Source organism: Rousettus aegyptiacus, unplaced genomic scaffold (assembly GCF_014176215.1).
Source record: "Rousettus aegyptiacus isolate mRouAeg1 unplaced genomic scaffold, mRouAeg1.p scaffold_m13_p_7, whole genome shotgun sequence".
Lineage (NCBI taxonomy): Eukaryota > Metazoa > Chordata > Mammalia > Chiroptera > Pteropodidae > Rousettus > Rousettus aegyptiacus.
In genome coordinates, this window is record NW_023416310.1 from 72302715 (window position 1) to 72326812 (window position 24098).

The window sequence follows — 24098 nt, forward strand, 5'->3', positions numbered from 1 at the left end:
CAGAAAGGATCTTAAAATCAGTCAACTTCCACCCGGTCAGCTTCCGCCCTACCAAGATGCCAGTTTGAGTCCCAACTTCTCGTTTTCAGCCCGGAGCTCTGGCCTGAGACGCACATGCACGCGTGTGCACACACACGTGCACACACATGCCCCAAGATGGACATCACATGAGTATCTCACCAACGTTCAACAGGTCCGGAACCAAACACGAGCCACTGCTGGCTGACTCATCCCTCTTCTCCCCCTGGAAGGGCCACCCGCTCCCTGTCTCCTCAGCGACGAAAACATTGAAAATGAATATCAACAACCCAGGATTCTAAAGTGGGGCAAATGAACGCATACAGCAGGCGGCTGTTCACGACACTCTTAAGAATTCAATATCACCAGTCGTGTGATTCAAGGATTTATTAAGTCATACATGCAAAACATACTGCTAATTGCATTAGCAAAAGATCAATGTAAAAACACTCCACAATTCTGCAACTGTCAATTTAAAAAATTTTGTTCTAGTGGTTGAAAGGTCCAACCTTGTATTCTTGCCAGTGGCTGAGTTTACAGAACTTCGTTACCACGAGCGCGGGGTGTACAGCCCCTCACAGACCCAAAGGAACACTGTTAGGCAGGGCAACAGGAAGTGTGTCCACGCGGCAGAGGCAGAGGGGTCGGCACTGGTCAAGGTACAGTGTTGGTGATCTGGCAAGACAGTGATGTTACGAAGTTCATAGTTTTAAGAATATCTAAAATATTTTAAAAACTGTAAAGATGCAACACATGATTTTTACACCTAGTTACTAGAAAACTAAGGAAAGCACTAATTAGCTGGAGTAAAGTAACATGAAAACAGGAATGCACTTCTACAAAAAAATTTCTAATGCATTATCAAGAAAGATTTTATAATACAAGGAGGCATATTGCTCATTAAGAAGGTTCTATAAGAAACGCACTAAGTTAGCAACTATGGGAATGACCAGTCAAAGGAATAAATGCCCAACTTCGGGAGGGACTGCAGGGTTAAGAAAAAGCTTTGGAAAACACTTACTGATTAATACCAACTTCTTCATCTACTGCATTTGACAGAAATTAACCTGTTTAAAATTTTACCCGTGACACTTTCATTCGGTTTAATTATTACGTGTACAATGTAGTGTAAATCACTTCATATTCTGTCGAAATACTGTCTTCACCCTTCGGTCACACCACGCGTTCCCACACTCCACCCCAGTGCACCCACGGCTGGCGCAGACCTCATCAGAGGGAACACGGCAGAGTCCTGTTCAAAATCTCAGCAAAAGCTAGTACACTAATTTTTTAAAAAATCTTCCTACAGAATCAGAAAGGCTGATCCATTATGACACACAGTACAGCGCGGGGGATGAACATGGGCTGGAAACTTAGTGATGTGTTGGTTAAATGGCAACATTTCATGAAGGCGGCTGCATTGCTCGCATGGGAAACGAGTGAGAGTGTCTGCCTGTCCTAACTTCAGAGGCTACCGTCTTCTTAAGACAGAGTTCTTTAAACGGTTTGGTGCTTAGTGTTCTTAGCACAACAATGCAATTTAATTCACAAGGTATTTTGGCAACTCTTAATCTGAGCAAGAATAGGGGCTTTTGAAAAATAAGGCTTTAAGAAAGCGTGTCATTTAGGGCTAAATTTTAATAGAATGTGAAAGTTTGAACTCTTACACTTTAAACAAAACCTAAAAATTACTGATTGGTTCAAAATGGTTTTATGGAAAAACTAATCTGTAACAAAAACTTGGCATTGAGTGCGAAGGCTCCATCGTTTTTGAGCAAAGCGTACAAAGGTTCCGAGGGGACAGGGCAGCAGGGGAAGAGGGACCCGGATGTTTACAACAGCAGGCACTTTCTCTTCCTTTTCTTGACAGGAGGCGGGCAGAGAACGGCGCGAATGGCTTCGTCGAACACTGTCTTGAGGCCTCGCTGCGTGAGAGCGGAGCACTCCAGGTATTTCACAGCACCTGTCGGGGACAACCCCTTACAGCGACGGGCAACCAGGCAACGCAATGCAATGCAATGCGCTTGCCCAGCTGCCCGGCCAACCCCCGACCCGGCCCTGCCACCTGCTGGCAGGCGAGGGCAGCGGAGTGGCTTTTAATCCCGTCCTCCTTGGGCCTTGCTCAGCCAGCTCCCCAAAGGTGAGCCAGACTGAGCTGAAGGAGTGCTCGCCACCTCCCCGAACCAGACTCCAGCCTGTGTCACGAAAATAAACACACGTGCGAAGCAAATGTGAACAATGCAGTTCGTACCGATCTCCTTAGCCATGGCTAAGCCCTGCGGGTAGGTGATGGGCGTCAGCTTCTTCTCTTTCAGTTTCTCAATCGTGTCTTTATCATCCCTAAGATCAAGCTTAGTCCCCACCAGGATGATGGGAGTGTTGGGACAATGGTGTCGCACTTCAGGATACCACTAGAAGTAGAGAAAGGAAAAAGTTAGGATACTCTCCTTTATGGACTTCCTTCACCTGCACGGTATCCACACAGTTGCCAAAACGCATCCAGCAGCCCTCAGCCACTGCGTCTCTGCACAGCCAACCTGCAGGAAACTGCGCCCGCTCCCAGCCCTGCTCACACCTGCCATTCCCAGCTTCCAGGACCACGGGACCTCCTGTTCCTCCTAGCCCATGGGATCTCCTGGACCCAGGACCACCTGGACTACGGGACCACCTGTGGATGTCTCACTAGCGAGCAGGACTCCCAAGATTAACAATCCTACAGGATGGGTGTTACTTGTCAGGAAGAGTAAAGGCGCCCCCCCCCCAACCACTGTTTTTGGTAAAACAAGTCAAGTCTTAGGCCATCTCGGGAAATACTCCATGCAGCCGTGGATGAGAATAAACGATCTCGGCTCTGCCCCATTACCCCACGAGCGTGACATCGGAAGGGCACCTCGCACACGTTGTTTTCACTAAGTTTGTAAAAGATGCAGCAGTAGAAAGTAACGGTCGTTTTTATTAGACCAACTCCAAAGTGCTTTGTGAAATTTTAACAAGGAACACAGCACTTCTGAATCCGTCTGAAACTTGAGAATTCTATCTACTGAAGTCATATCCTTAAAAAATCGATTATCTACCTCAGCAAAATTACTCAAACCAATTTAAATAACTGACAATTTCTACCAGTAAATGATACTTTACTTCTTAATATTTCTTCCCGAAAGTGACATTATGTAACAAAAATATTTTTCTAAAAACCCCACTTACCTTTGCGCGAACATTTTCGAACGATGCAGGGCTCACGAGAGAAAAGCAAATTAAGAATACGTCCTACAAAAAGGAAACACAGGGGTGTTCAGAAAACGCTCCCACGATGCTGAATGCACGCTGCCCAAGTGCTGCTGGAAACGAGCCAGCGCCAGGGCGTGCGCTATGCACCCACGGCCTGTGGGGGGCGTGCTCCCTGTGCCCCTGTCGGCCATGTCAGAACCAGCTCTGTGTGAGAAGGGCGAGCGGGGCTCCATCTGCTAGAAGGTACTGAGGCCACCGAGGCGTCAAATTGGACCCCTGGGAGGCCCATCTGTCATCATTCCCAGCTCCCACCGGGAACCTAACGGTCTGTTATACAAAGGGACAAAATCAAGTGTCAGGGTGCTCCCCAGCATTCCGCAAGATTTGGTCTGTTTCGCAAAACATTATCTACAAACGGTGTGCCTTTCACTAAGCTCCTCATCTGCGGGTTGGGCATAAACACTTCTAGATGGTCACCAGGTTCCAATTAAACTGCTTTGTAAAGAACTGCCATCGCCATCCCTGGCCCGGACTGGGGCCCACGTGTTTGCCAAATGAGCAGAGCACGTGACGGAGGCTGGCCGAGGGGGCAAGTGGCGGCTTCCCTGCTGTGAAAGCCCCTGCCCCCCGCATACGGCCTCTGGAGACCTGCACCCAGCTGGAGCTGAAGGACAGACTCAAAGGAAAAAGGTGCAGATAAATACCTGGAAGAATTTCTGACTAAAAGTAAAATATTCTGGGTTTTCCTCCCATTCTGTATTGTGTAAAAAGTCTAAATATTTACCTGGGTTAAAATGCCCCAGAGTTTCTAAAATGCTAAGTTTATAAAACATTTTCCTGGAAAAAGGCGGCTACGCTACTTTGTGAAACGCACCCAGTTCCCAGATAACACTTTCAATCATGCAGCTGGCATCGCACCTGAAAGGCAAGGAAACGTCCCGCAGGACAGTGGAAACACCAGCGCATGCACAGCTCGCCCAAGAGTCACCGTGCCGTCTCGCACCCGAGCGGATCGTGGCATTTGGAAGCAGGCCGAGGTGAGCTCCCCAGCGCCGCACAGCCACACCCAGACAGGCCCGTGGCACGGGGACAGCACAGCGGCAGGAGACCCTGGCAGCCCGGGTTAGGCCAGCCCGCCAAGCACCAGCAGCCCGGGGAGGGGCCCGTCCTAAAAGCACCCCCCACTTGGGAGGAGGGAAAAAGCAGCTCACGAACCGCTCCAATTCAAGCTGGTAGGTAAACTGTCACGCTCTAATGACAGCATGTTTCATCAAGCGAAACCCCAACCTTGAGTGAATTAAATAGAAAACACTCAAGGAACGTGAGGCTCGACAGGAGGTCCTAGGGGAACTATGTGAAACGACAGAATAGATAGAGCTTGAAACTGAAGTCGATTGAAAGTTTTACATACGGCAATCGGCTTGTCTTTGCCCCTGGAGGTTTTATCCTTACCATACGTTTCTCCAACCTAGTAATGCATGAGAACTTTGTTTGAATTTAGCAGAAACTGAGGAAAATAAAAATCAATACAGCCTGTTACTTATTCTTCATTAGAGTTCGGTCTCAACCCTCCCAAGGTTCTGAGCTGAAAGCAGATCAGGCTCTAACAGGCTTATGATGCCAAAGGCCACTGAAACACTCCATCAAGCAACCTGTGAAGGTCAGTGACGGTGAAGACGGGGTCACGTGAACACTGCGGGGCAAACACGGGCGCTGCTCGTGGCAGCACACAGAGGGCTCCTCCCCAGCGGAGCCGAAAACGTGCCAAGGAAGCTCACGCTCGGGAAGGAAGTGTTACAGGTACCCCTCCCTCAACAACGGCATGCTCGTGCGCGGTCACTGGCACCCCTTAGGGACGGACACACCCTTCTCAAAGGTCTCTGTCCAGGTTTTCTCAGGCACAAGCCCAGTTGAGGCCATGGCCAACGGGAGAAGCGCCTGTCTATGAACAGGCCCCCCACTGAGAGGCTCTCTGGGGACAGGGTCATGGCTGGGAGCTGTGAAAGTGACAAGTGCCCTGCTGTGCAGAAATGCCGGTCCTCTCCTCCCCCGAGTTCGGGGACCTGCATCACTCACACGAACAGTGTGTGGCAGGGAGCGCTCCCGTCCCGGCCCTGAGGTGTGGAGGTGGCCCGGGAGGGACAGCATTTCCAGTGTGTTTATGACAATGCTCTCAGTTCCCTCCTTTGTCCAATAAAAATAGAAAGACTTGCTCTTCCAGCAACACAGCCCTGGAATTCTTTTAAGAGCCAGACAGAATTATTGTAATTCCGTCTCACTCAGGCGTCTCTGATTTACAATTCAGAGAGACTGGTAAAGGTTCCCCAGTGTCTAGGTTTAACCTGTGGACTATTTCTGAAGATTTGTCCTCCCAAGGCCTTGACATGACACCAAATGTCATTATGACACTGGGACTCAGGGGATTGGCCACAAAAACACAGCTTCAAAATATCCTCCAGCCACATCTGTTCTAGCCTATTCAATGTCTAAGGACGTCTTTATTGGTGAAGAAACGCGCTTTCCATCCTCCATCAGTGAACACCATCTGCCCGTCCCTCCTCCTTCCTTTTTCCTCCCCCGGCCTAAAACTGGCTCTAAGGAAGCAGCCTCGTGCTTCTAACACTCGTCTTCTAGAGTCCATCGTTCCGACCTTGCTGTCCGTGCTGATGCCCCCGGGGCCAGGATGCCTGTCCTGTGACACTCAAAGACGCCTTGATGCGGCCACCTCTGCGCGGGGACGCCACGCTCCTCACACGGCCAGGCCACTTCTGACCACCCTGACTCCGGCAGGCCTTCCGGGACCTGTGAGAGTCCTGCGCCGCAAGCCTGTTCTCCGTCACTCGTCGAAGTGACACGGGCAGGACTCGACACACTGGTCAAAATCCCGGCGGCTCGCGCTGCCGCCTCCCGGCCTGTGGGGCCGGGCGCGGTCCACCGAAGGCGAGGCTGCGAGCAGGAGCCGAGCTGGAGCCTCGCTACGAAAGCGCGGTCACCTCTCCTGCTTTCGTTTTATTCTAATACGGGCATTTCACGCACCAGAAGAAAGACCGGGACGCGTACACGGTGCGGAGGACGGAAGCCCCGCGGCACCCTCGCGGGGGTTCGTGCGGAACGAAACCACCTCCCGGAACACCGGCGTGAGGCCAGGGCGCTGTGTGACCGCGCTGACGCTGAGGCCACGGTGGAGAAACGAAGAGCGGACCGCTTCACGCCCTCGTCCACGCACAAACAAGTACGAGGTCACTGCAAACTACACGACACCAAACGTCCCGTCAGCCGAGGGCGTGACTGCTCCTGTACCAATCACGGCTTTGGCCTCGCTTCACCCCACCTTCAAGGGGGGCTGTACTAAAATGCCCAGCCACAGAGTTACGCCGTCCACGCCGGAGGAACCCCGCTTCCTGGGGCCCGCAGCTCACCGACAGGCCCCCACAGTGTGTCTCCCTTGGGACAGAGTACCAGCCAGTCCTGTTTAACCACAGGTGTGCTCCCAGTGAGCGTGGGCTGCGGGACATGGACGCGGCAGCAGCCAACCGAACAGAGCTCCAGCCTTCTGGAAGCCGAAGCGGCTAAGCTAAACGCTGGCTTTCCTTTTCACCTGATGTCGCAGCAGTCTAGCCCAGAACTTACAAACCCTTCGCGAGTCAGAGCGCACACAGGAAATGAACACACAGGCATGACACACCGGGTCCTGGCTGGCTGAACGGGAGCCGCAGATCCGAGCCAACCGACCGCGGGGCACGGGGCTCCCAGGACACGCAGGCTCGGGCCTTGTGACTTCGGCAAGTCCAGGGTGTTCCCACTCGCACCAATACATACAGCACAGGTGGGCAAACTCAGGCGACCAGGCACACGGCGAGATGCTGGGCCTCAGTGCCACGCTCGTCACTCCTTGGTTCTTAGCACGCCGACTCGAGTAGGACACACAGAACAACGAAAGATTTTTAAAAGAGAATATAATGTATTAAAGGACAGGAAAGCCCTAAGTATTACTTAATTTAGAAAAATAACTCGAAGGGTGACTTCTGCTGAACATGACCACTTGCTCACTGCCCTCTGGAGAGCGAAGCAGAAGCTAATGGTATAAACACACGTAACTCCGCTACACAGAGATGCCCAACGGAGAAGGACCGGCAGCAAATGACCACAGGAAACACGACGTCTCTTTTAAGGATGCCCCAGAGAAAGACATCTTCCTCCTGGCCCTTCCGGAGTGGGTCTGAGCCCAGTCATGATGAGCCACACAAACCGGCCTGCAGACCGAAGAGCCAACAATGGAGACCACGCTCCACTCAGCACAAAGTTTAGAGTTTTCGTCCCTTTTGTCCGTAAGAAACAAGGCGCCCACCAGTAACTGCCAGGGCCTGCCCTTCCCCCCGGCCCCTGGGGCTGCATGGCTACCGGGAGACCTTCCAGGTGACAGCACTGCAGCGTCCGGGGCCTGCCCCTCAGGGGCCAAGAGAGCTTCCTCATCTCAGAGGAGTCCGGGCGGGCACAGTCACACTGCCAGTTGCGTCTCCCATCGGTGCTTCTGAAACCCCCTGCCAGCACCCAGTGCAGTGCTCCGGTGAGCCACCTGGGGCAAGAGTCACGTCCTACTCCCTTTCTGCTGTCAGGTACTGACAGCTCACACAGCTGCGACATAAAGTTAAGTCCTAGCCCTAGGAGGACAATGCCCACCTGGACTTCAGGCCTCACCACTGCAGCCTGATTCAGTCGGTCACTATCTGTGTGTTCTTTAGCACACAAAGTGGGAATCTTGCTAAGTCACCTTTGCCTTGCTGTGACTGTCTTAGAACAAAAGGGCACACCCAACCCTCTGAGTCACAGGCAATGGCTGAGGGACACGCCACCCTTCCCGATGTATCCAGTGGGTTGGAGACTCCTACCAATCGATATTTGCAAGACCATTTAAAATCTCGAATTATTAAGCACCCACCAGGTACAGAATAATTTCCTAAACATATTGAAGAATCTGAACCATTTGGTGATTTAACTCTTACTCAGTTAATTTCTAGCTGGAGAGTAACTAAGAAACCGTGCAATTCAAACCTCCCATTTTATAGTCTGGCTTTTCATTTAGCACTGTTACCAGAATGCACTGAAAGGACAATCTGCAAAACCCACAGCTCTAAGAACCTGTATGTGACAATTCCCCCAGCAGGAAACAAAGACAATGACTGCTGAATGGAAAAGCTGTATTCCAAGGTTTAAAACTATCATCACTACACAGGAAGTTAATTTTAAAACGTCTCCCTGACACTGGCCTTGACCCCCGGCTGCCCGGCTTGCTGAGAGGATATATAGCTGGCCCGAATCTGGGTTCGGCTCTGGACCGAGGCGCCCTGCAGATCTGCCAGGACGTCCACACAGAGCCAGGAGGGGCCCTGACAGGAGCGACACCTGAGTGTCTACGACGTGCCTGCGCTGTTCCATGTGCCTTACGTGTGTTAACTCATCCAATCCTACACCGAGAGAGCGGTCAAGACCAGAGAGGAAGAAAGCTCCCCAAGGCCACGCAGCCAGCAAGAGGGAAAGCAGGGATCTGAAGCTGAGGAGTTTGCTCGACTGCCTCTATGCGTGTTTGCCAGTTAGTCACTAAGTCTCCAAAGTTGTTTGAAAAAGAAAAGACACGTATCGATACAAGCAAATGATACGAGACAACTGCTTAAAGGGAAGCGGCTTCTAAGCTCCTTTTCACGAGCTATTACTCTAATTAGCTTTGGTAAATTTAGCTGACATAAAAGCAAAACTAATCTATAAGTTTTTCTGACTGTACATAGTGAACACATTTTTATAGACCTGAAAGCTCAATCTATATTGAGTAGATCTACATACCAAAGCCATAGAAAATAAGCATGTATTTTATAGGAAAATAGTACTAAACCCATGAGTTACTAACTTGATCTAAAGAAACCACAATCTTAAACTGCTTAATTTCACTCTGATGCAAAACTGCCACAAAACAAACCATCCCGAAACTAACTGCTGCTAAAACTGGTTTTCAAAAGTGAAGCAGTACCTAGGTCATATAGATGTCCTAAAACTGAATGAAAAAATGTAAAATACACAGCGTGGTACTCAATAACCGGTAATGCTCGACAACTAAAAACAAACGAAAACCCGGTTTGCATTTGGGGGGATCTGCACTATTGGACTAATTTAACTTTATTTGCTATTACTCAATATACCCTCCGAAATGGCAATACAGGCAAATCCGCAGCGCTAGGCAGTAATGAAACATTCAGGAACTGCACATTCTAAAGGGCACAGTGAACATCCGCCATGAGCCTTACTGTCTGTGGATAGGAGAGGGGACGTAATCTGTCGTAATCTTCTTGTCCGGCCGTGTCCCATAAGCCCAGATTCACCGGTTTTCCATCTACCATAACATTGGCAGAATAGTTGTCAAAGCTGTAAAACGGAGGAAAAATGGTTAGTGTTTAGCCCTGGAGCGTAAGGCACAGGTCCAGGACCTGAGTCGCTGTCCTAGCCGGGGGCCTAGAGAAGGTGGTGCTGGAAAGGCCCGCAGAGGGCCTGGGGCCCCAGGCCAGCAAACGGCCCTGCCCACAGGCATGAGCAGCAGCCCTAGGAGCTAAGAAGTGGAGGGAAAACCGGGTGGAGTGTGAGGGAAACAACTCACAACTTGAGAAAAATGCGAGAAATACAAGAAAGCTACTAAGTTTAACTGGAAAACACTGCTGTCGGCAATTAAAAAGCTTTGCCCTTAGTAAAGAGAACGTGAAGATTTTTCTCCCCAGGAAGAAATAAGGTATAAAATTAGTCCCCCTTTCAAATCCCACTTGTTGAGTTTTGCACAGACACGTGTGACTCATTGTCAACAAGATGGCACAGCACTTGGAGCTGTGTGTCCACAACGCCCACCTGATGTAGGGTGGTAATTAGTCAGGCCTTGGTCACCCACGCCAGCAACTGAAGTGCAACGGCTCTGGGCAGCTATAGTGTAACGCTTTCGAAGGGAAGGTACCCGATGACATGCAGACTTAAATTGACCTGAAGGTGCTATACACAAATTAGTTAACCATCAGCAGCAGCCTAGAAAAGCCTATAGGCTGACAAGGGGAAGATAAGGCTGGCATTAAAAAATTACCATGAGTTTCACAGAGTAGTTCATTAAAAAGAAAATCTGGCATTGCAATTCAAACCAGGCAAGCACCAAACAGAACATAATACGTCAGCCTTGAAAATAAAACTCCAGAATTCATTTTTACATACTCTGAAGACTAAAACTTAAGTCTTACTACAGTGGGAGAAACAAAGCCAATGTCTGATTAAGGGTCCAATGTGGTTCACAGAACTTGAGGAGCAAACTAGCTTCCATAAGAGAAAGGTCTGATGTGTTGTAATTCTGCCTCCCCGAGAAAGGATAGATTATTCAATAAATGGTACTGTGACTCTTTTTCCATCTGGGAAAAAAAATCAGGTGTCTGCTACATACTGTATCAAAAAATAAATTCTAAATGAATTAAAGATAAAAACTTTAGCCACAAAAATCCCCGAAAAATTATTAGAGAATATTCTGCATCACTGAAGTTGTAACGGTCTTCCTCGGTGAGGCAGAAAACTCGGGGAGAGGGGAGACGGGCACATTTAAAGGTGCTGTACTTCACTATAACGAAGTTCAAAGACGAATGACAGGGGTTAATATTTTTTATATACAACATTTCTACAAGGAAAAAATTCAGTAGAAAAGCAGAGTTTCAATAGGCAAGACTATATAAGTGGGCAGTAAACATTCAGAAGGTTTGAACCTCACTGATGATCAGAAATGCAAATGATGAGGTAACTGTTCCATTCCCGTGGCCACAGCATGTATTAAAAGGGGCTGTTTCAGTCACAGCTGGTCCAAATGATAGCCTCTGAGACAGCAAATGGGCAGTGTCTGTCAACATTAAAAACATCCATTCCCTTCTGATTTGGCACGATTCCACTTCTATCACATGTGCACAAAGACACATGCAAGGATGTTCAACGCAGCACTGTCTGTAATGCCAGCGGAGAAACAAGGCCTAAATGACCAACGCTTAAATCGACTACAGTAGCTCAAAGCCATTAACAGCTGTGACTTAGCTATCTGCACGTGTAGATGAGGGAAGTCCCCACCATAAATTCACGATGACATGACAGTGTGATTCCACTTACCTTAAAATAGGCATAGGACACTTCAGGGAGCAGGTAAGTGTGAGAGCTGAGCCTGGGGGGCGGGGGCTGAGGTGCTCCCTGTCCGGCAGGCGGGCAGCCTCGAGGGCAGAGCTCAGCGGGGCCGCTGGGCGGTGTGCTCACACTCAGCTGGCTCCACCGGGCTCCCTAGCAACCCCATCATCGGAAAAGCACTTTTCCATCTCCACCCAACTCTGCTGCCAACAGGGAGCAGGCAGCTCAGTCCTGGCCTCCTACATGCCTGCCTCCTCACACACACCCTGGTTTCAATCCCAAAGCCCCGGAACTCAACAGTGACATGTAATCAGACTACAGGCCAGTTCAAACATGCCCCAGTTCCTTGATCCTTCTTCACACGCACAGCCCAGAAAGCCAAACTGTCCTGACACCTACATTACCCAGTCTCTAGAATTAGTTTAAGTGCATTTCGTTTCCTGAATGTCTAAAAATCAATGAGGAAAGCTGTTTCATCACTATGTGAAAACTTTAAATATTTTTTTAAAAGCCCAAATACCTTATAACTAGACTGGTGAGTGTTTAAGAAGAAATTAACCACATCTGTTCACATAAGGATTAAGAATGACTTTATAGAAAAAAGCAAAGGTCAAAGGTGTCCAAAAAACTCAACACAGACAAGTTAATTTCCAGTTTAACTCAAGATACTTACACGGTGGGGATATATTCTCCGGGAAAGGCATTGGTCGTGTAACTGATCAGTAGGCAAGTTTTACCTACAGCTCTAAAGAGAGAGGAAAAAAAGTGTAAGCTGCTTAGTCGACATGAATGCAATCCTAGTTTTCATTATTGAAATAATTTATAGAAAAATCAAGGGGTATACACCACGTACTTAGCATTTAAAGAAACCCATTTCTATAACCTTTTAACACTACTCGTATATTTTTATCCTGAGGTTTAAAGTTCACAAACGAGAATTTCTCTGAAAGGCAGTCCGGAGCCTTCCCGTTCTGTTTGGGTATGTAATATGCGCACTAACAGCCAAGAAATAGTTGTTAACCGAGCACAAAGTTCAAAAGGAACAGCACTTTAAAATTGAAAGCGTTTTCTGTGACCATCTGCAGCACTCTTTCATCCAAGAATCTTCGATTCCGCCCCCAACTCGCTTCGATGAACACTCATATGCAAACTTTCCCTGCAACTGCCACCGTGCTGCTCAGTAATGGATCCTGCCCGAGTGAGTGGCAGCTCGAACCCCACCACTTCCCGCTGCCAGCCCTCCGGCAGTCAGCACCGGCTGTTACCGGGCGCTTAGTCACAGCCACCGCACGGAACAGTCTCGCTTTAATGCAGCCGCCGCCTCCCCAGCCTGCCCCTCACGGACTGCAGCAAGCTTTCAGAGCGGCGCACACGATGTAATACAGACGTGTTAACTAATGGCTCGGGGACGCTGGAGTGAACTGCCCCGACCGCCGCAAAGAGGAGAGTGAGAGAACCCGACCGGGGACCGGGGCCTCCTGCGCACCTGGAACCCGCACTGTGCGCCTGGGCGCCGTCAGGCAGAGGTCGGAGTGGGGGTGGGGGGTCTCCCAACCGCTTCCACTTTTCTGCAAGGGCACATCTCCTAAAAATTAAGATTCCTGCGCCATTGGCCAAAAAACGGTCTCCAAATTTTCCAGCGTTCATAGGGTGACTTCGGGGGTTCTCAAGCCCGTGTCCCTGGCCTCCTAATGGCTCAGTTAACGCACACCTTACTCACAGGGGTGCATGGCTGCCACCCGGCTGGCCTACCAATGTTACCGTGATACTCTGGGGTTCTGAGCTCTAAGATTTCACCGTTCAGCCTCAACTACTATAAATTAGGGTTCACCATAAAGAAGTTATTAAGGTGCGTTTCTATTTCCCTGCACTCTTAAGTTTAAAGCAAAAATCTCTCGATGAGGGCAGATCACAGGCCCAGCCAGTCCTGCAGATGCTTGTTTCACTCATAACATTACTAAGGGCTTAACAGAAGTGGGAACTCCCCACCCTACAGACCTCCGGAGTAAAACATTACATCACCGGAGGTAGCTTCCAACTCCCAAAGGCTTTCTAAACAGAGATGACTCACAGGCCATACATTTCGTTAAAGGCTTAGAATGTCAAAATAAACCTGTGGGAGCAGGAGCCCAGGATCTGCAGTCAGCACCCTGGGCCTGAGGCCCACCCATGGCCAGCTCCACCACCCGCCAGCTGGGATCGTTCGGTGAGTTTCAACTTCCTTATGCCTCCTATGTTCTCGCCTGTGAGATGGACCCCAAACTACCAACTCCATCACAAACCTACTATATTAATTTGATTTCAGTCTGTGCCAACAAACTGTGCGCTACATGCCAGGACGTGTACTAGGTGTTAAAGACCTCACGAAATTCATGCAGATATTTAATTCAAAAATAAAGAATGAGGTCAAGACATAAGTGTTAGCAAAGACGCTCTGGAAATGTATGGCAAGGTGACCTAAGCTAGTCTTGGGGGTGGTTCGAGGAGGCTGTGACATGTGCTGAGACTTATGAGGAGGGACATGATCCTGAGGAGTGTTCCAGGCGAAAGTGACAGCATATGGGGAGGCCCAGAATTCAAAGCAGCCCAGTATAACTGAACAGAAAAAAGGGGCGGGGGCAGTGGCAGAGGAAAATCTGAAGAGGTTGTCATCTCTTCTTACTAAGGATATAGGATTTGATCCTACTTGGGAAGTCACAGAAGGTTTTTAGCTACCAAGAAACCATTAGATTTGCATTTTTAGAGGAAGCCTCTGAGGAGGCGTGGAAAGAAGACTGAGTGAGGAAGCTGGGACTTGAGGCAAGAAAATAAGGAAGCAGCAGCTGCTGCTACATTCAAGGAGCCAGCCATGGTGGCCTGGGCCAAGAAGGGGGCTTCCCGGGGAGGAGAAGTGGGCCATTTCGAGAGCTACGGAGACTGCAGCAGAACAAGCGTGGCCCTGGCATGGGCTGGGTGTTTGGATGTGGCTGGTAGCCGAGGAAGAGCTGAGTTTAAGACCAGAATAAGTGAACCTCTTCAAAATTATAAATGTTGTGTAAAAATGTTAATGGTATTGTCACTTAATGTCCAGGAAAAGCGGCTAGAACGATTTTAACTTTCATGTTAAAATGCAGTAGCACTTCCTTTAAGATCCTGCCCTTCTATGGATAGAAGGAACAAAGCCATTACTATAAATACAACCAACAGTGTCTTAAACGCACTAAAATTTTTTCCTAAAACTTCACTTTCAGCTGAGGCAATATCTTTTGAAAGGAAAGAAAATTCAAAGTAAAGGCATGGCCTGATAGCAACTGAAATTTTATTAAATTATAAAATCGTACTCATGGAAATGAGTACATGTCCAACCTTTGATGTAAATACTTAATTTTTAAAACAGATAAAAAGAAAAAGAAAAGGTTATCTACCGCCCATTAGTGTATTTATCCGCTCCTTTTAGACATACTCCACAAATGAACACCGGAAGCCAAAGTCAACATCGCCTCTAGGCAAAATCATAGCTTTTCCCCACAAGAAAGGAACCGTATTTGGTCACGGCCTGGACTGATGCTGCTGCAGAATTTCTGGAAGTTACTATTTGCTTTGGAATTTCCAATTTTATATATTTAACTGTTCAGTTCAACCTCCTTTTGACCTCTGAAAGATGCCCTAACTAGAAAATGAGTTCATTGGAAAGAAGTTCACGTGAGCACATTTTCTTTAACCAACCTGTGCCTCTGCTCTATCGAGTAGAAATGCCCAAGATTAAAGCCAATAACTTACGTTCCTATTATGTTCTTCATTTTTCTATTAGAATTCTAAGGAAACTTTTTACTTAAAAATTTTTTAGTAATTTTCGGTATTAATTCCTGAAATCTACAAACCAAAACTTAAACAACAACAACAAAAATCAATTACTTTAGAAACATTCGTGATGTCCCTAGATTAAAAAAAAAAAAAAAAAAGGAACTCAAAATTTTAAAAAAGAGCTTGAATCAAAGTCCTCGATTTACACTGAGAAACAGGTGTGGGAATCTTAACAGTATGTCTTCAGCATAAGCTTAACTATGCAGAGAATGTGTTCAGAAAACAGATGAACAGGTTAGTTTCATGCTACAAAAATAAAAAATCCAATCTGAAATTCTGAGGTTTTGCTACAAACAGAGGAAAGCACAACTAACTTACAGAAAGCCTATTATCACAATTGGAGGCTTTGAAAAATTCAGATTCTGTGTAGTTCCTAGGACAAAGATAGTACCCATACTAGAGTTAGAATCTGAAACAGCCTTTACTCTAGACCACCCTTCTAGAACAAGCCTAACCCGGGGGGAGGGGGGCAGTTGATACCTGTGTCAGCTGGAGATACATAGAGTTCAAAACAAGAATTTATATCTAACTGCAAATCATCTTCCTTCGCCTTCAAAATCAACCCTATTAACTCCTGTTAAAATATTCCCTCTGATAATGAGAAGACATATATGATAAACGAATAGAGCAAAATGTCGACTACAGAATCCAAGTGTGAGGTATATGTGTTCACTGCACAATACTTTCAACTTTTCTGTATGCTTCAAATTTTTCATAAGATGCTGGAGGAAAATATTCCTTCTGATGGCATCTCGTAACTGCCAAACAGGAATCCATAGCAGGACTCCTGATAAAACAGCTCCTTTCTAAGAAGACCCCCATGGTAAGACAGGGTGACCTGCTGATGCAGAGTGCTATGCCCCAAAAGTACTAAGACGTTAGATGACTAAAGCAAAAGACATCATAAAAGGTGGATTTAAGGTTTGTTTCTAATAATGGATTTCTGATCCTCCTGCACTAAGACATCTCGAACTTTTACTGAGATTATCATTTGAAAAATTCTGAAAAGCACTATGTATATATAATTTTACCAACCAAGATCAGAGTCAAATACTAAACCTACATTTGGAAGCCAGTGCAGAATTCAAACACCTTTACAAAATGTGGAACCCTGTGCCTTAAGACAAAAATACGCAAAGACAATTCATGAAGCTTAGGGAAACTCGTGTATCATGCAAGGCTACATGAGCATGCAAGGAGAGTGGAGACTGGCACATATACGTTCCCATGAAGATGACACCATGGAAGGCATTTATCATGCTCAACTAAAGAAATTCCTGGAGAACATCTAATTTATAATGAGTGAAATGAGGGTTTCAAGTCATTCACTCCCAGCCTTCTAGTAAACCAAAGCCAAAACACTGGTAAAAATGGTTTACAAAAGCTGGAAAGTGAGATGCTGTCTTATCTAAGTAAAGCTGACAGAAAAACTTGGGGCAGAGGTCCTCCAAAGAATAGTGACAGACCCTGTGTTCAGAAAGGGCTGTTAGAATAAAAAAGTATCAAATTTTCTCTCATTTTATACTCAATGGAAATTAAATCACAAAATAGGAAATAATTCATTAGAGGAATATGGGCTAATTGAACCCAGTTATAACATAGTTACCACACAGCTTTTAACTATAATTCCCAGGAATACTTTTTAAATGAGGAAGCTTCCAATTTCCTTCACGGCTTTAACTGCCTTTAATTGCCAGCGATTCCACACATTAAGTGACTGGTCAGACCCCTCCCCCCAAATTTAGACCCATATGTAACAGCTCCAACAATTTTTTAATAAAAGAACATTCCTACTGTATCACCAAGAATATATTTTATTTGGGTAAAAGCAGAAAAATATTTTTGGTATGGATAATTAAGTTTCGTACTGAATGTCTGTTACATATTGTCCGTTATTTTAAATAATACTGCTGAAAACTTTTTGTAAAGGTACATTTCACTTCTAATATCTCAGCCTCGGTCAATATCGATGTCAAATATAGCATTAAAAAACTCAAGGCCAGGAACTGTGTTTTATGCCTAATACTCCCTTCACAGAGCCTAGAACCGCTTGAGAGAAATAGAAGCAGCAATAATAATAACACTGGCAGCTGGCACATAAAAAAGCACCTGGCAGGGCCGGGCACCTGCGAGGCACATCGTATCCAGCATCCCTGTTTATCTCAGGACTTCCCCTTGCCACACTCATCTTGGAGGGTGAGTGATATGCTCTGCGTTTCCCCATGAGGAAGGATCCAGATCCCAGGGCAGGCATTCAACAAGTATGGAGAGGTCCATTTTCTGTTTAAAGAAACTAAATATTTCTGCTGTGCTTATGTTTTAGTTTTAGAAATTTTCAAATAGGAACATTACATACTATGGTTAGGTACTGACTGAATTGTCAGCAATTCGCCTTTTTTAAAGTTATAGAAACAATTTCAAATGTCTAATTTAACAATGATCAAAATAAGCTGAGAATTCGTAAAGTCATTTGAGAGGCATAAAAGTGACGAGTTCTAATGACAAGTTTGAGGAATATTCATCAAAAGGAAACAGTGATGACACAACTCTTTCTTTGACTTCACGCCACTCAAAAAATGTGCCAGTTGCATTCTGAGCTGGATGAAACTGGTAGTAATTCTTGGAGCTTCCGGGTTAATTACTCGGGCAATGCTGAGAAACACAATTTTGCTCGGATTACACTGAGATTCTTGTTTCTTTAGGAGAAAGAAACTGCATAAGACAAGTCTTGTCCTCCTCCGGGGCCTGTAACCACCATAGGAGGTAATGAAAAGAAACGCCCTGAATCACAGAGCCACTCGGCTCCGGGAGCCTGTTCTGCGACATCCCACACCTAACGCCAGCAGCGATGGCCAGTTTTTTTTTTTTTTTTTTAATGACCACACCACGCTCAGAGGAAAGAACCCTCTTGATCGCACCCAGCACCTCGCAGGGAGAATCTTAAAAGTTTCTCCACGGAAGGAGCAAAAATGACCGTTTTTAAAACCCCACCGGTGGCGAAGTACCAGCGGACGGCAGCCCTGGTCCACCAGTTCAGGGCGAATTCTCGTCAATTACACCAGCTCGGGCAAATTCTTCTCGTCGATTACAACCGAACTCTCCGCCGGGACGCACAGAGCTCTCGATGGGGCTCGAGAGGGTCCATAACGCCACGACACGGTCCTTCCCTAAGACGGGCGACTCTGCGCCCACGGAAGCCACCGGCGAACGCGGGGGGCGGCGGCGCGGGCGAGGCGGGCGCGGCGGCCCGCGGGCGCGGGGAGAAAGCGGAGGGTGGAGTTCACTTTTCCCTCCCGCCGCCCTCGGCGATTCCCTCCCCCCCCCCAGCCAGGGAGCCGCCGCCGGAGCCAGGCCCGCGCCGCCGCCGCCGCCGCGTCCCGGAGGCCGGCGACCCGCGCCCCCGCCGCGCGCGGGGAGGCGGCCCGGCCGCCACGCGCGCCCGCCGCCCGGCCCGGCCCGGCACTCACCCGTCTCCCACCACCACACACTTGATGGCCTGCATCTGGGCCGCTGGCTGGGCCGCGGCGGCGCGGCCGGGCGCTGAGGCGAGAAGCGGCGGGCTCGGGGCGCGGAGGCGGGCGCGCGGCTGCGGGCGGCGGTGCGCGGGGTGCCGGGGCCGCTGTCCACACCGCCTCGCCCTCCGCCAACGGGCAGCCGGAGCCCAGCAGCGGCCACCACCCAAAGCTGGGGAAAACTGCAGAGAAACAGGAAATGGCCGCTCCACTCACATCCGGCCGCCCCTCCCCCGCGCCGGCGCCGCCGCTCCCAGGCTCGGGGCGGGGCGCTCCCGGCTCCTCTTGGCTTCGGGCGCGCTCGGGGACGCTCGGGAACGCTCGGGAACGCTCGGCTCCGGCTTGTGCGCGCGGCGGCGGACGGCGGGAGACGGGACGCGCCGGCCGCCATCTTCGCGCGCCGACGACGCGGTCCTCGCCGGGCCTGCGGGATTCCGTCTCAAGAGCCGCGTCGCATCCGGGGCTGCAAGCAGCGCCTGTCCGAGGCCCGCAACAAGGCGTTGACCCGGCCTTTCTGTGTGATGACTGTAACTTATGTGACGACGAGGCCCTTCTAGAAAATTCGGAACCCAAAACTCTAAAGAAGACCACACATCGCACCATTAAGCACAATAACCGAGGTATATTCAGCCCCAAATGTGCTTTCCTCCCTTGCGCGTGCGTCGAGCGCTTACTCTGCGCCCTGGCTGTGTGGAACGGAAATGCTAATTTAACGTCCACGGCTGGAAGTGTCTCTGAAAGGCTTCCTGGGAGCTGTTGCTGGCGAGAGAGCCCCCCAGGCCCCAAACGACCCGCGGCAGCTCCCGCTGGGTGAGCGACGTGTCCCGTGCCCTCCGTGTCCCCCGTCCTGGCGGTGATCGGCTCTTCTATGGAAAGTTTTTTGGGGGGAGATGCAGGTCGTGGTGGATTTACACTGGCTACAGATGCAGCTGGTGGGAGAGGGCGAAGCGGGGAGGAAGCGTTTGCTCCTCTGGGTCGCGGTGGACGGCAGTCTAGAAAGTTCGTGGGTAAACAAGAAGTGGAGGTGCCTGGGGTTGATTGGCGCCGGGCTGTTATCTTTTTTAGATAACCGAGGAAATAGCTACCTGGAAGTTCGTTAATTCAAAGTTCCAGCCTCCACCCGGAATGTGAGCAGGCTCGTTAGCTGGCCCCCGGCCATTGATAGGCCGTTTCTCTCCCTCTCCGTCTCTCTCCTCATCTCTCCATCTCTCTCTTTCTGTCGCTCGCTCACTCTCCAGCCCGCTATAATTTAATTTCGAGCATCTCAGAATTTTTCTCTTGTCGCTTGGTAGCAATTTCTGGAGATAATGACCTGTTAGCGTACCATTCACGTGCCAACATTTTGGTATGCTGCCCAGTGACTTCTTCATATGCATAACGAACACGTTTAAACGGCGTTGCGAAGTCCTGCCGAATCACTATGAGAACACGTTTAATGGCTGCTTAGTAGTACTTTGACCATTCCTCTTTTATCGGGCAGTTGAGTTGTCCCTATTTGGCAATGCTGGGATGGACATGTTTGTGCAAGAATATAGTTGTATTTCTTTAGACTAAATTCTCCAAAATGGAGTTACTGGGTTGATGGGGATGAATGTTTTTGAAGCTTTAATACATGTTTTTGCATTGTGTCCCCTGTCCCAACTGCGTGAGAGCGGACCTTCAGGGGAGTTGACTTCCAATGATGTTTTCACCTTTTAGGCCTCCACTTATAACTCCCTCTGTTGCTCAGAATATAACAGTTTTCTGCAATCAGACCTTTTCTACACAAGTTTTTTAAAGCATTTTTGTCTTGTAATTTTTTTTTTCTAAATAAACATATTCCCAGGGCAAAGGACTTGTCCTTGTTGCTCTATACATAAAGATCTCCCTTGAAAAGGAGATGAACTGTCAAGAGCAACAGTGTCCCCTTTGCTGATGATAATTTCCAGTGACTATGACAAACCGAAACTACTAAGTGTAATTACCTTCATGTCTTCAGACCAGAAACAAATAAAAGGCTGGAGCCTCAGGTCAGTAATTTAATTCAACTGCACAAACATTTGAATTCTGCCATTGCTTTATGTCCTGATAGTTAATGAACCAGATGGGGACATAAGTGCTTAGTACAAGACTCACCGTGCTTAGTACTATGATTAGGGTGCAAATATGGTGCTTATCAGGAGGCCACAAACTATATTCACACTAATAAAAAGGCTTTCATCAAAGAGATGGGAGTTGAAGGATGGGCCTGGGTAGGATTTTTGGTGGGTCTTGATGGAGTAGGAAGAACATTTTTTGTACAGAGGGAACAAAGTCCTGGAAGTTAGAGGCTGAGGGCCATCCTCAGATGTAACAGAGGGAGCCAGGCACCTGAGTTGCTCCAGGTCTGGAATGTGGAGGTAATCATGGCTGGATTGCAGACTGCCTTGAGTGTGGACTTTACTCTGGCAGGACGTGAGTTTTTGAGCCAATCTGTGAACAGCCACATTCAGATCATTTCTCTAAACTGATAAAGTGAAAGTCCACCATATTAGAGTTTGGACTGTGACTATAAAAGAAAACTAATGTATAACCCACATACGAAAATTAGCTTTAACCTAAAACTGAGCTAATTCAAAACTTCCCCCAAGTTTGGCTTTGAGTGCCTATTTGTAATGTTCACCATGGCAACAAAAAGTCCAAAAAAGTTAAAATGTAGAGCAGATATTAGACCACGTGTGTTTCTGAACATGCTACCTAGTTATTTCTCATGTGCCTCTTATATATGTGATCCTATATCCTAGTTAGGTCCCTCATTCAAGGTCGATCATCTGTTCTAGTTGTTGTCTAGGTGTTGGAAGTTTGAAATGAACAAAGCAGATCCCTGCCATCGGGGAGCCTACCTTCTAGTGGGGGAGATGCTCAACAGGCAAACGAACATACAGTGTTCATTTCCAGGTTAACACGATGGATTCCATGCAAACATCTAATTATACTTGTGCCCGAAGCACCACTAGGACTTCAGAAAAGGGATTTTAAAAGACCCCATAATCCCAGAACAGAAAGTATAGAGAAGACAAGAGATATTGGAAGCTGGAATGAGGGGACAGGCAGGTTGAAACTGATTTCCACCTAGAAAAGCTGTGGAAAAAGTTAATCAACGTCAGATCTACACTGGAGAATCACCAGAGGACTTGGGACCGGCAGCACCAGGCACCAATGGAACTGGGGATGAAGGGAGAGTAAGGTAAGGAAAGTGGGGCGAAAGCCGAGAAGCAGAAGCAGGCAGTCTACCATCTACTGGCAAGGTGGCCACCTTCCTCTTCCCCTATGAAAGACTAGAGATTCCTCTCTAGAGAAGGTAAACCAGAGAGTGTTTGGATGGTGGTGTTGGGGACTCCAGGCACAGGGCCTGGAAAACAACAAAAATTTAGTAGCCTACGCTGAATCTTGACCCTCTCTCAGCCCCTCCGTGGCTCCAGCTGGCCGTTTACTTCAGAGGAGGACAGAGTGGAGGGTTCTTCTCTGCGAAGCAGACATCAAAGTGGGACAGTGCCTCCAGGAAGCCCCCTGCTTTAGCACATCCCATGAACTCTTAGTTCCCACTTCCGATCAGCAGCAGAAAACCATGGGAAAGATATACGAGGAAAAATTCCAGAATGGAAGCTAGAAATCAAAACAAACAAATTTGAGAAACACCAAAACAGCAAGGAGAAGGAAACTTTTTTTTTAAAGATTGTTAATAACTTCAGATAATTCATCCATGAAATTAGAAAAAAATTTGAGATAATTAAAAAAAAAATAAAAGAACAACTCAGAAAAGCATGCTAGCAGCAAAAACTGAACAGAAAGCTTGAAACATCAAGTTGGAGAAATCTCTCAGAAGACATGGAGAGAGAAAATAGAAAATGGTGAGAACATTATGGAACCAGCCTGGGAGGCCCAGCCATCCTAATAATATCCTATAATACAGAAGGAACAACAACAAAAAAAGCAAAGGAGGAAAACATCCACAAAAATGTTCAAGGAAATTCCCCATTTCTGAAGGGCCGTTCACCAAGGGAAAATGCCAGCCCAGTGAAAGAAAATGGACCGTCCCTGAGCACAGCACTGTGAAGCCGTAGGACAGGACAGTGAGATCTCACACGCTCCCAGAGGAAACGCAGGCCGTAAGGAAACGAGAAGCGGATGGCCTCAGCTTCCCCAGTAGTTACCCTCGTTACCCTCGTGGAGCAGTGCCGTCAAGATTCTGAAGAAAAATTACTCTCAACCAAGAATTCTGCTCACAGCCAAACTGTCCACGAAGTTGGTGGGTAAAGTAAGAACACTCAGAAAAGTTGAAAGGAATGTCCAATGAACATCCATGTATCCATCTAAATTCTACAATTAACATTTTACTGTACTTACTTTATGACATACCTGTCCATTTATCCATTTGACAGTCCATCTAATTTTTTGATGCATTTCAAAGTTAAATCAGTACATTTCATCTTTAAGCATTTCAACATATATATAATTATGCTTGTTTATAGTTCACTTTTTTAGTTAGCAGCTTTCAGTGAAATGCAGCTCTTTTTTTTTTTTTTTAAGGTGAGGCAACCCTTGGTTCACCCCACAGATTGCAAGGACCTTGTCAGCTTACAATCCCTTATTTATTTTTTACACCTACAGCACCTGGTCTTCCTAGGTGGTCTCCCATCCAACTACTAACCAGGCCTGACCCTGCTTAGCTTCTGAGATTGGATGGGATGGGTCTTGTTCAGGGTAGCATGGCCGTAGACGAAACGCACAGATCTTAAATTTACCATTCACTGAGTTTTGATATGTATCTACACCCGTGTGATGCAAAACCTGGTTGGGATGTAAAACAGGACTTTGACCTCTTCCCACTCAGTCGGTGCCCCCACTCCCACAGGCAACAACTGTGTTATCTTTTTCCTGGGTTCATTTTGCCTGTTCCAGAACTCCGTGTCAAAGGAAGCATATGGTATGTACTCTTCCCCTCAGCATAATGCTTCTGAGATTCATTCATTTCGTGTATATCAGAAATTTGTTCCTATTTACCCCTGAGTAGCAGCACAGTATAGGATATGTCATGGTTTATCAATTTTATGCTGATGGACACTGAGGGTGTTTCCGGTGTGAGCTATTACAAATAAAGCAGCCAAGAACAACCTTGTACACCTTTTTAGACACACATTTTCACTTACCACAGGTTAGTGCCTAGGAGTGAAATTACTGGGTCATAGTTGTGTTTTGTTTTAGAAGGAACTGAGACTTTTTCCAAAGTAATTGTCCTGTTTCGCATTCCCATGGCAGTGTTACCCCACCAATACTTGTGTTATTAGTCTTTTTTCCTAATCA

General features: G+C 47.6%; 1 protein-coding gene and 1 pseudogene across 2 annotated transcripts; both read right to left on the reverse strand.

Annotated features, from left to right (window-relative positions):
* Window positions 1-390: 390 nt before the first annotated feature.
* On the reverse strand, window positions 391-18967 carry RAC1 (Rac family small GTPase 1). Of its 2 annotated transcripts, XM_016155186.2 has the most exons (7): window positions 18732-18967; window positions 12095-12166; window positions 9543-9660; window positions 4658-4714; window positions 3223-3285; window positions 2270-2429; window positions 391-1981 (listed from the first exon to the last, which is right to left on the reverse strand). In XM_016155186.2, the coding sequence occupies exons 1-7, from the start codon at window positions 18764-18766 to the stop codon at window positions 1851-1853; spliced, it is 636 nt and encodes a 211-aa protein (XP_016010672.1). In that variant the 5' UTR covers window positions 18767-18967; the 3' UTR covers window positions 391-1850. The 2 variants fall into 2 exon arrangements, with proteins under 2 accessions (XP_016010672.1, XP_016010671.1); XM_016155185.2 differs by lacking the exon at window positions 4658-4714 and having other exon boundaries at window positions 18732-18959.
* A 4429-nt stretch (window positions 18968-23396) lies between these two features.
* On the reverse strand, window positions 23397-23515 carry LOC118606226 (annotated as a pseudogene).
* Window positions 23516-24098: the final 583 nt, after the last annotated feature.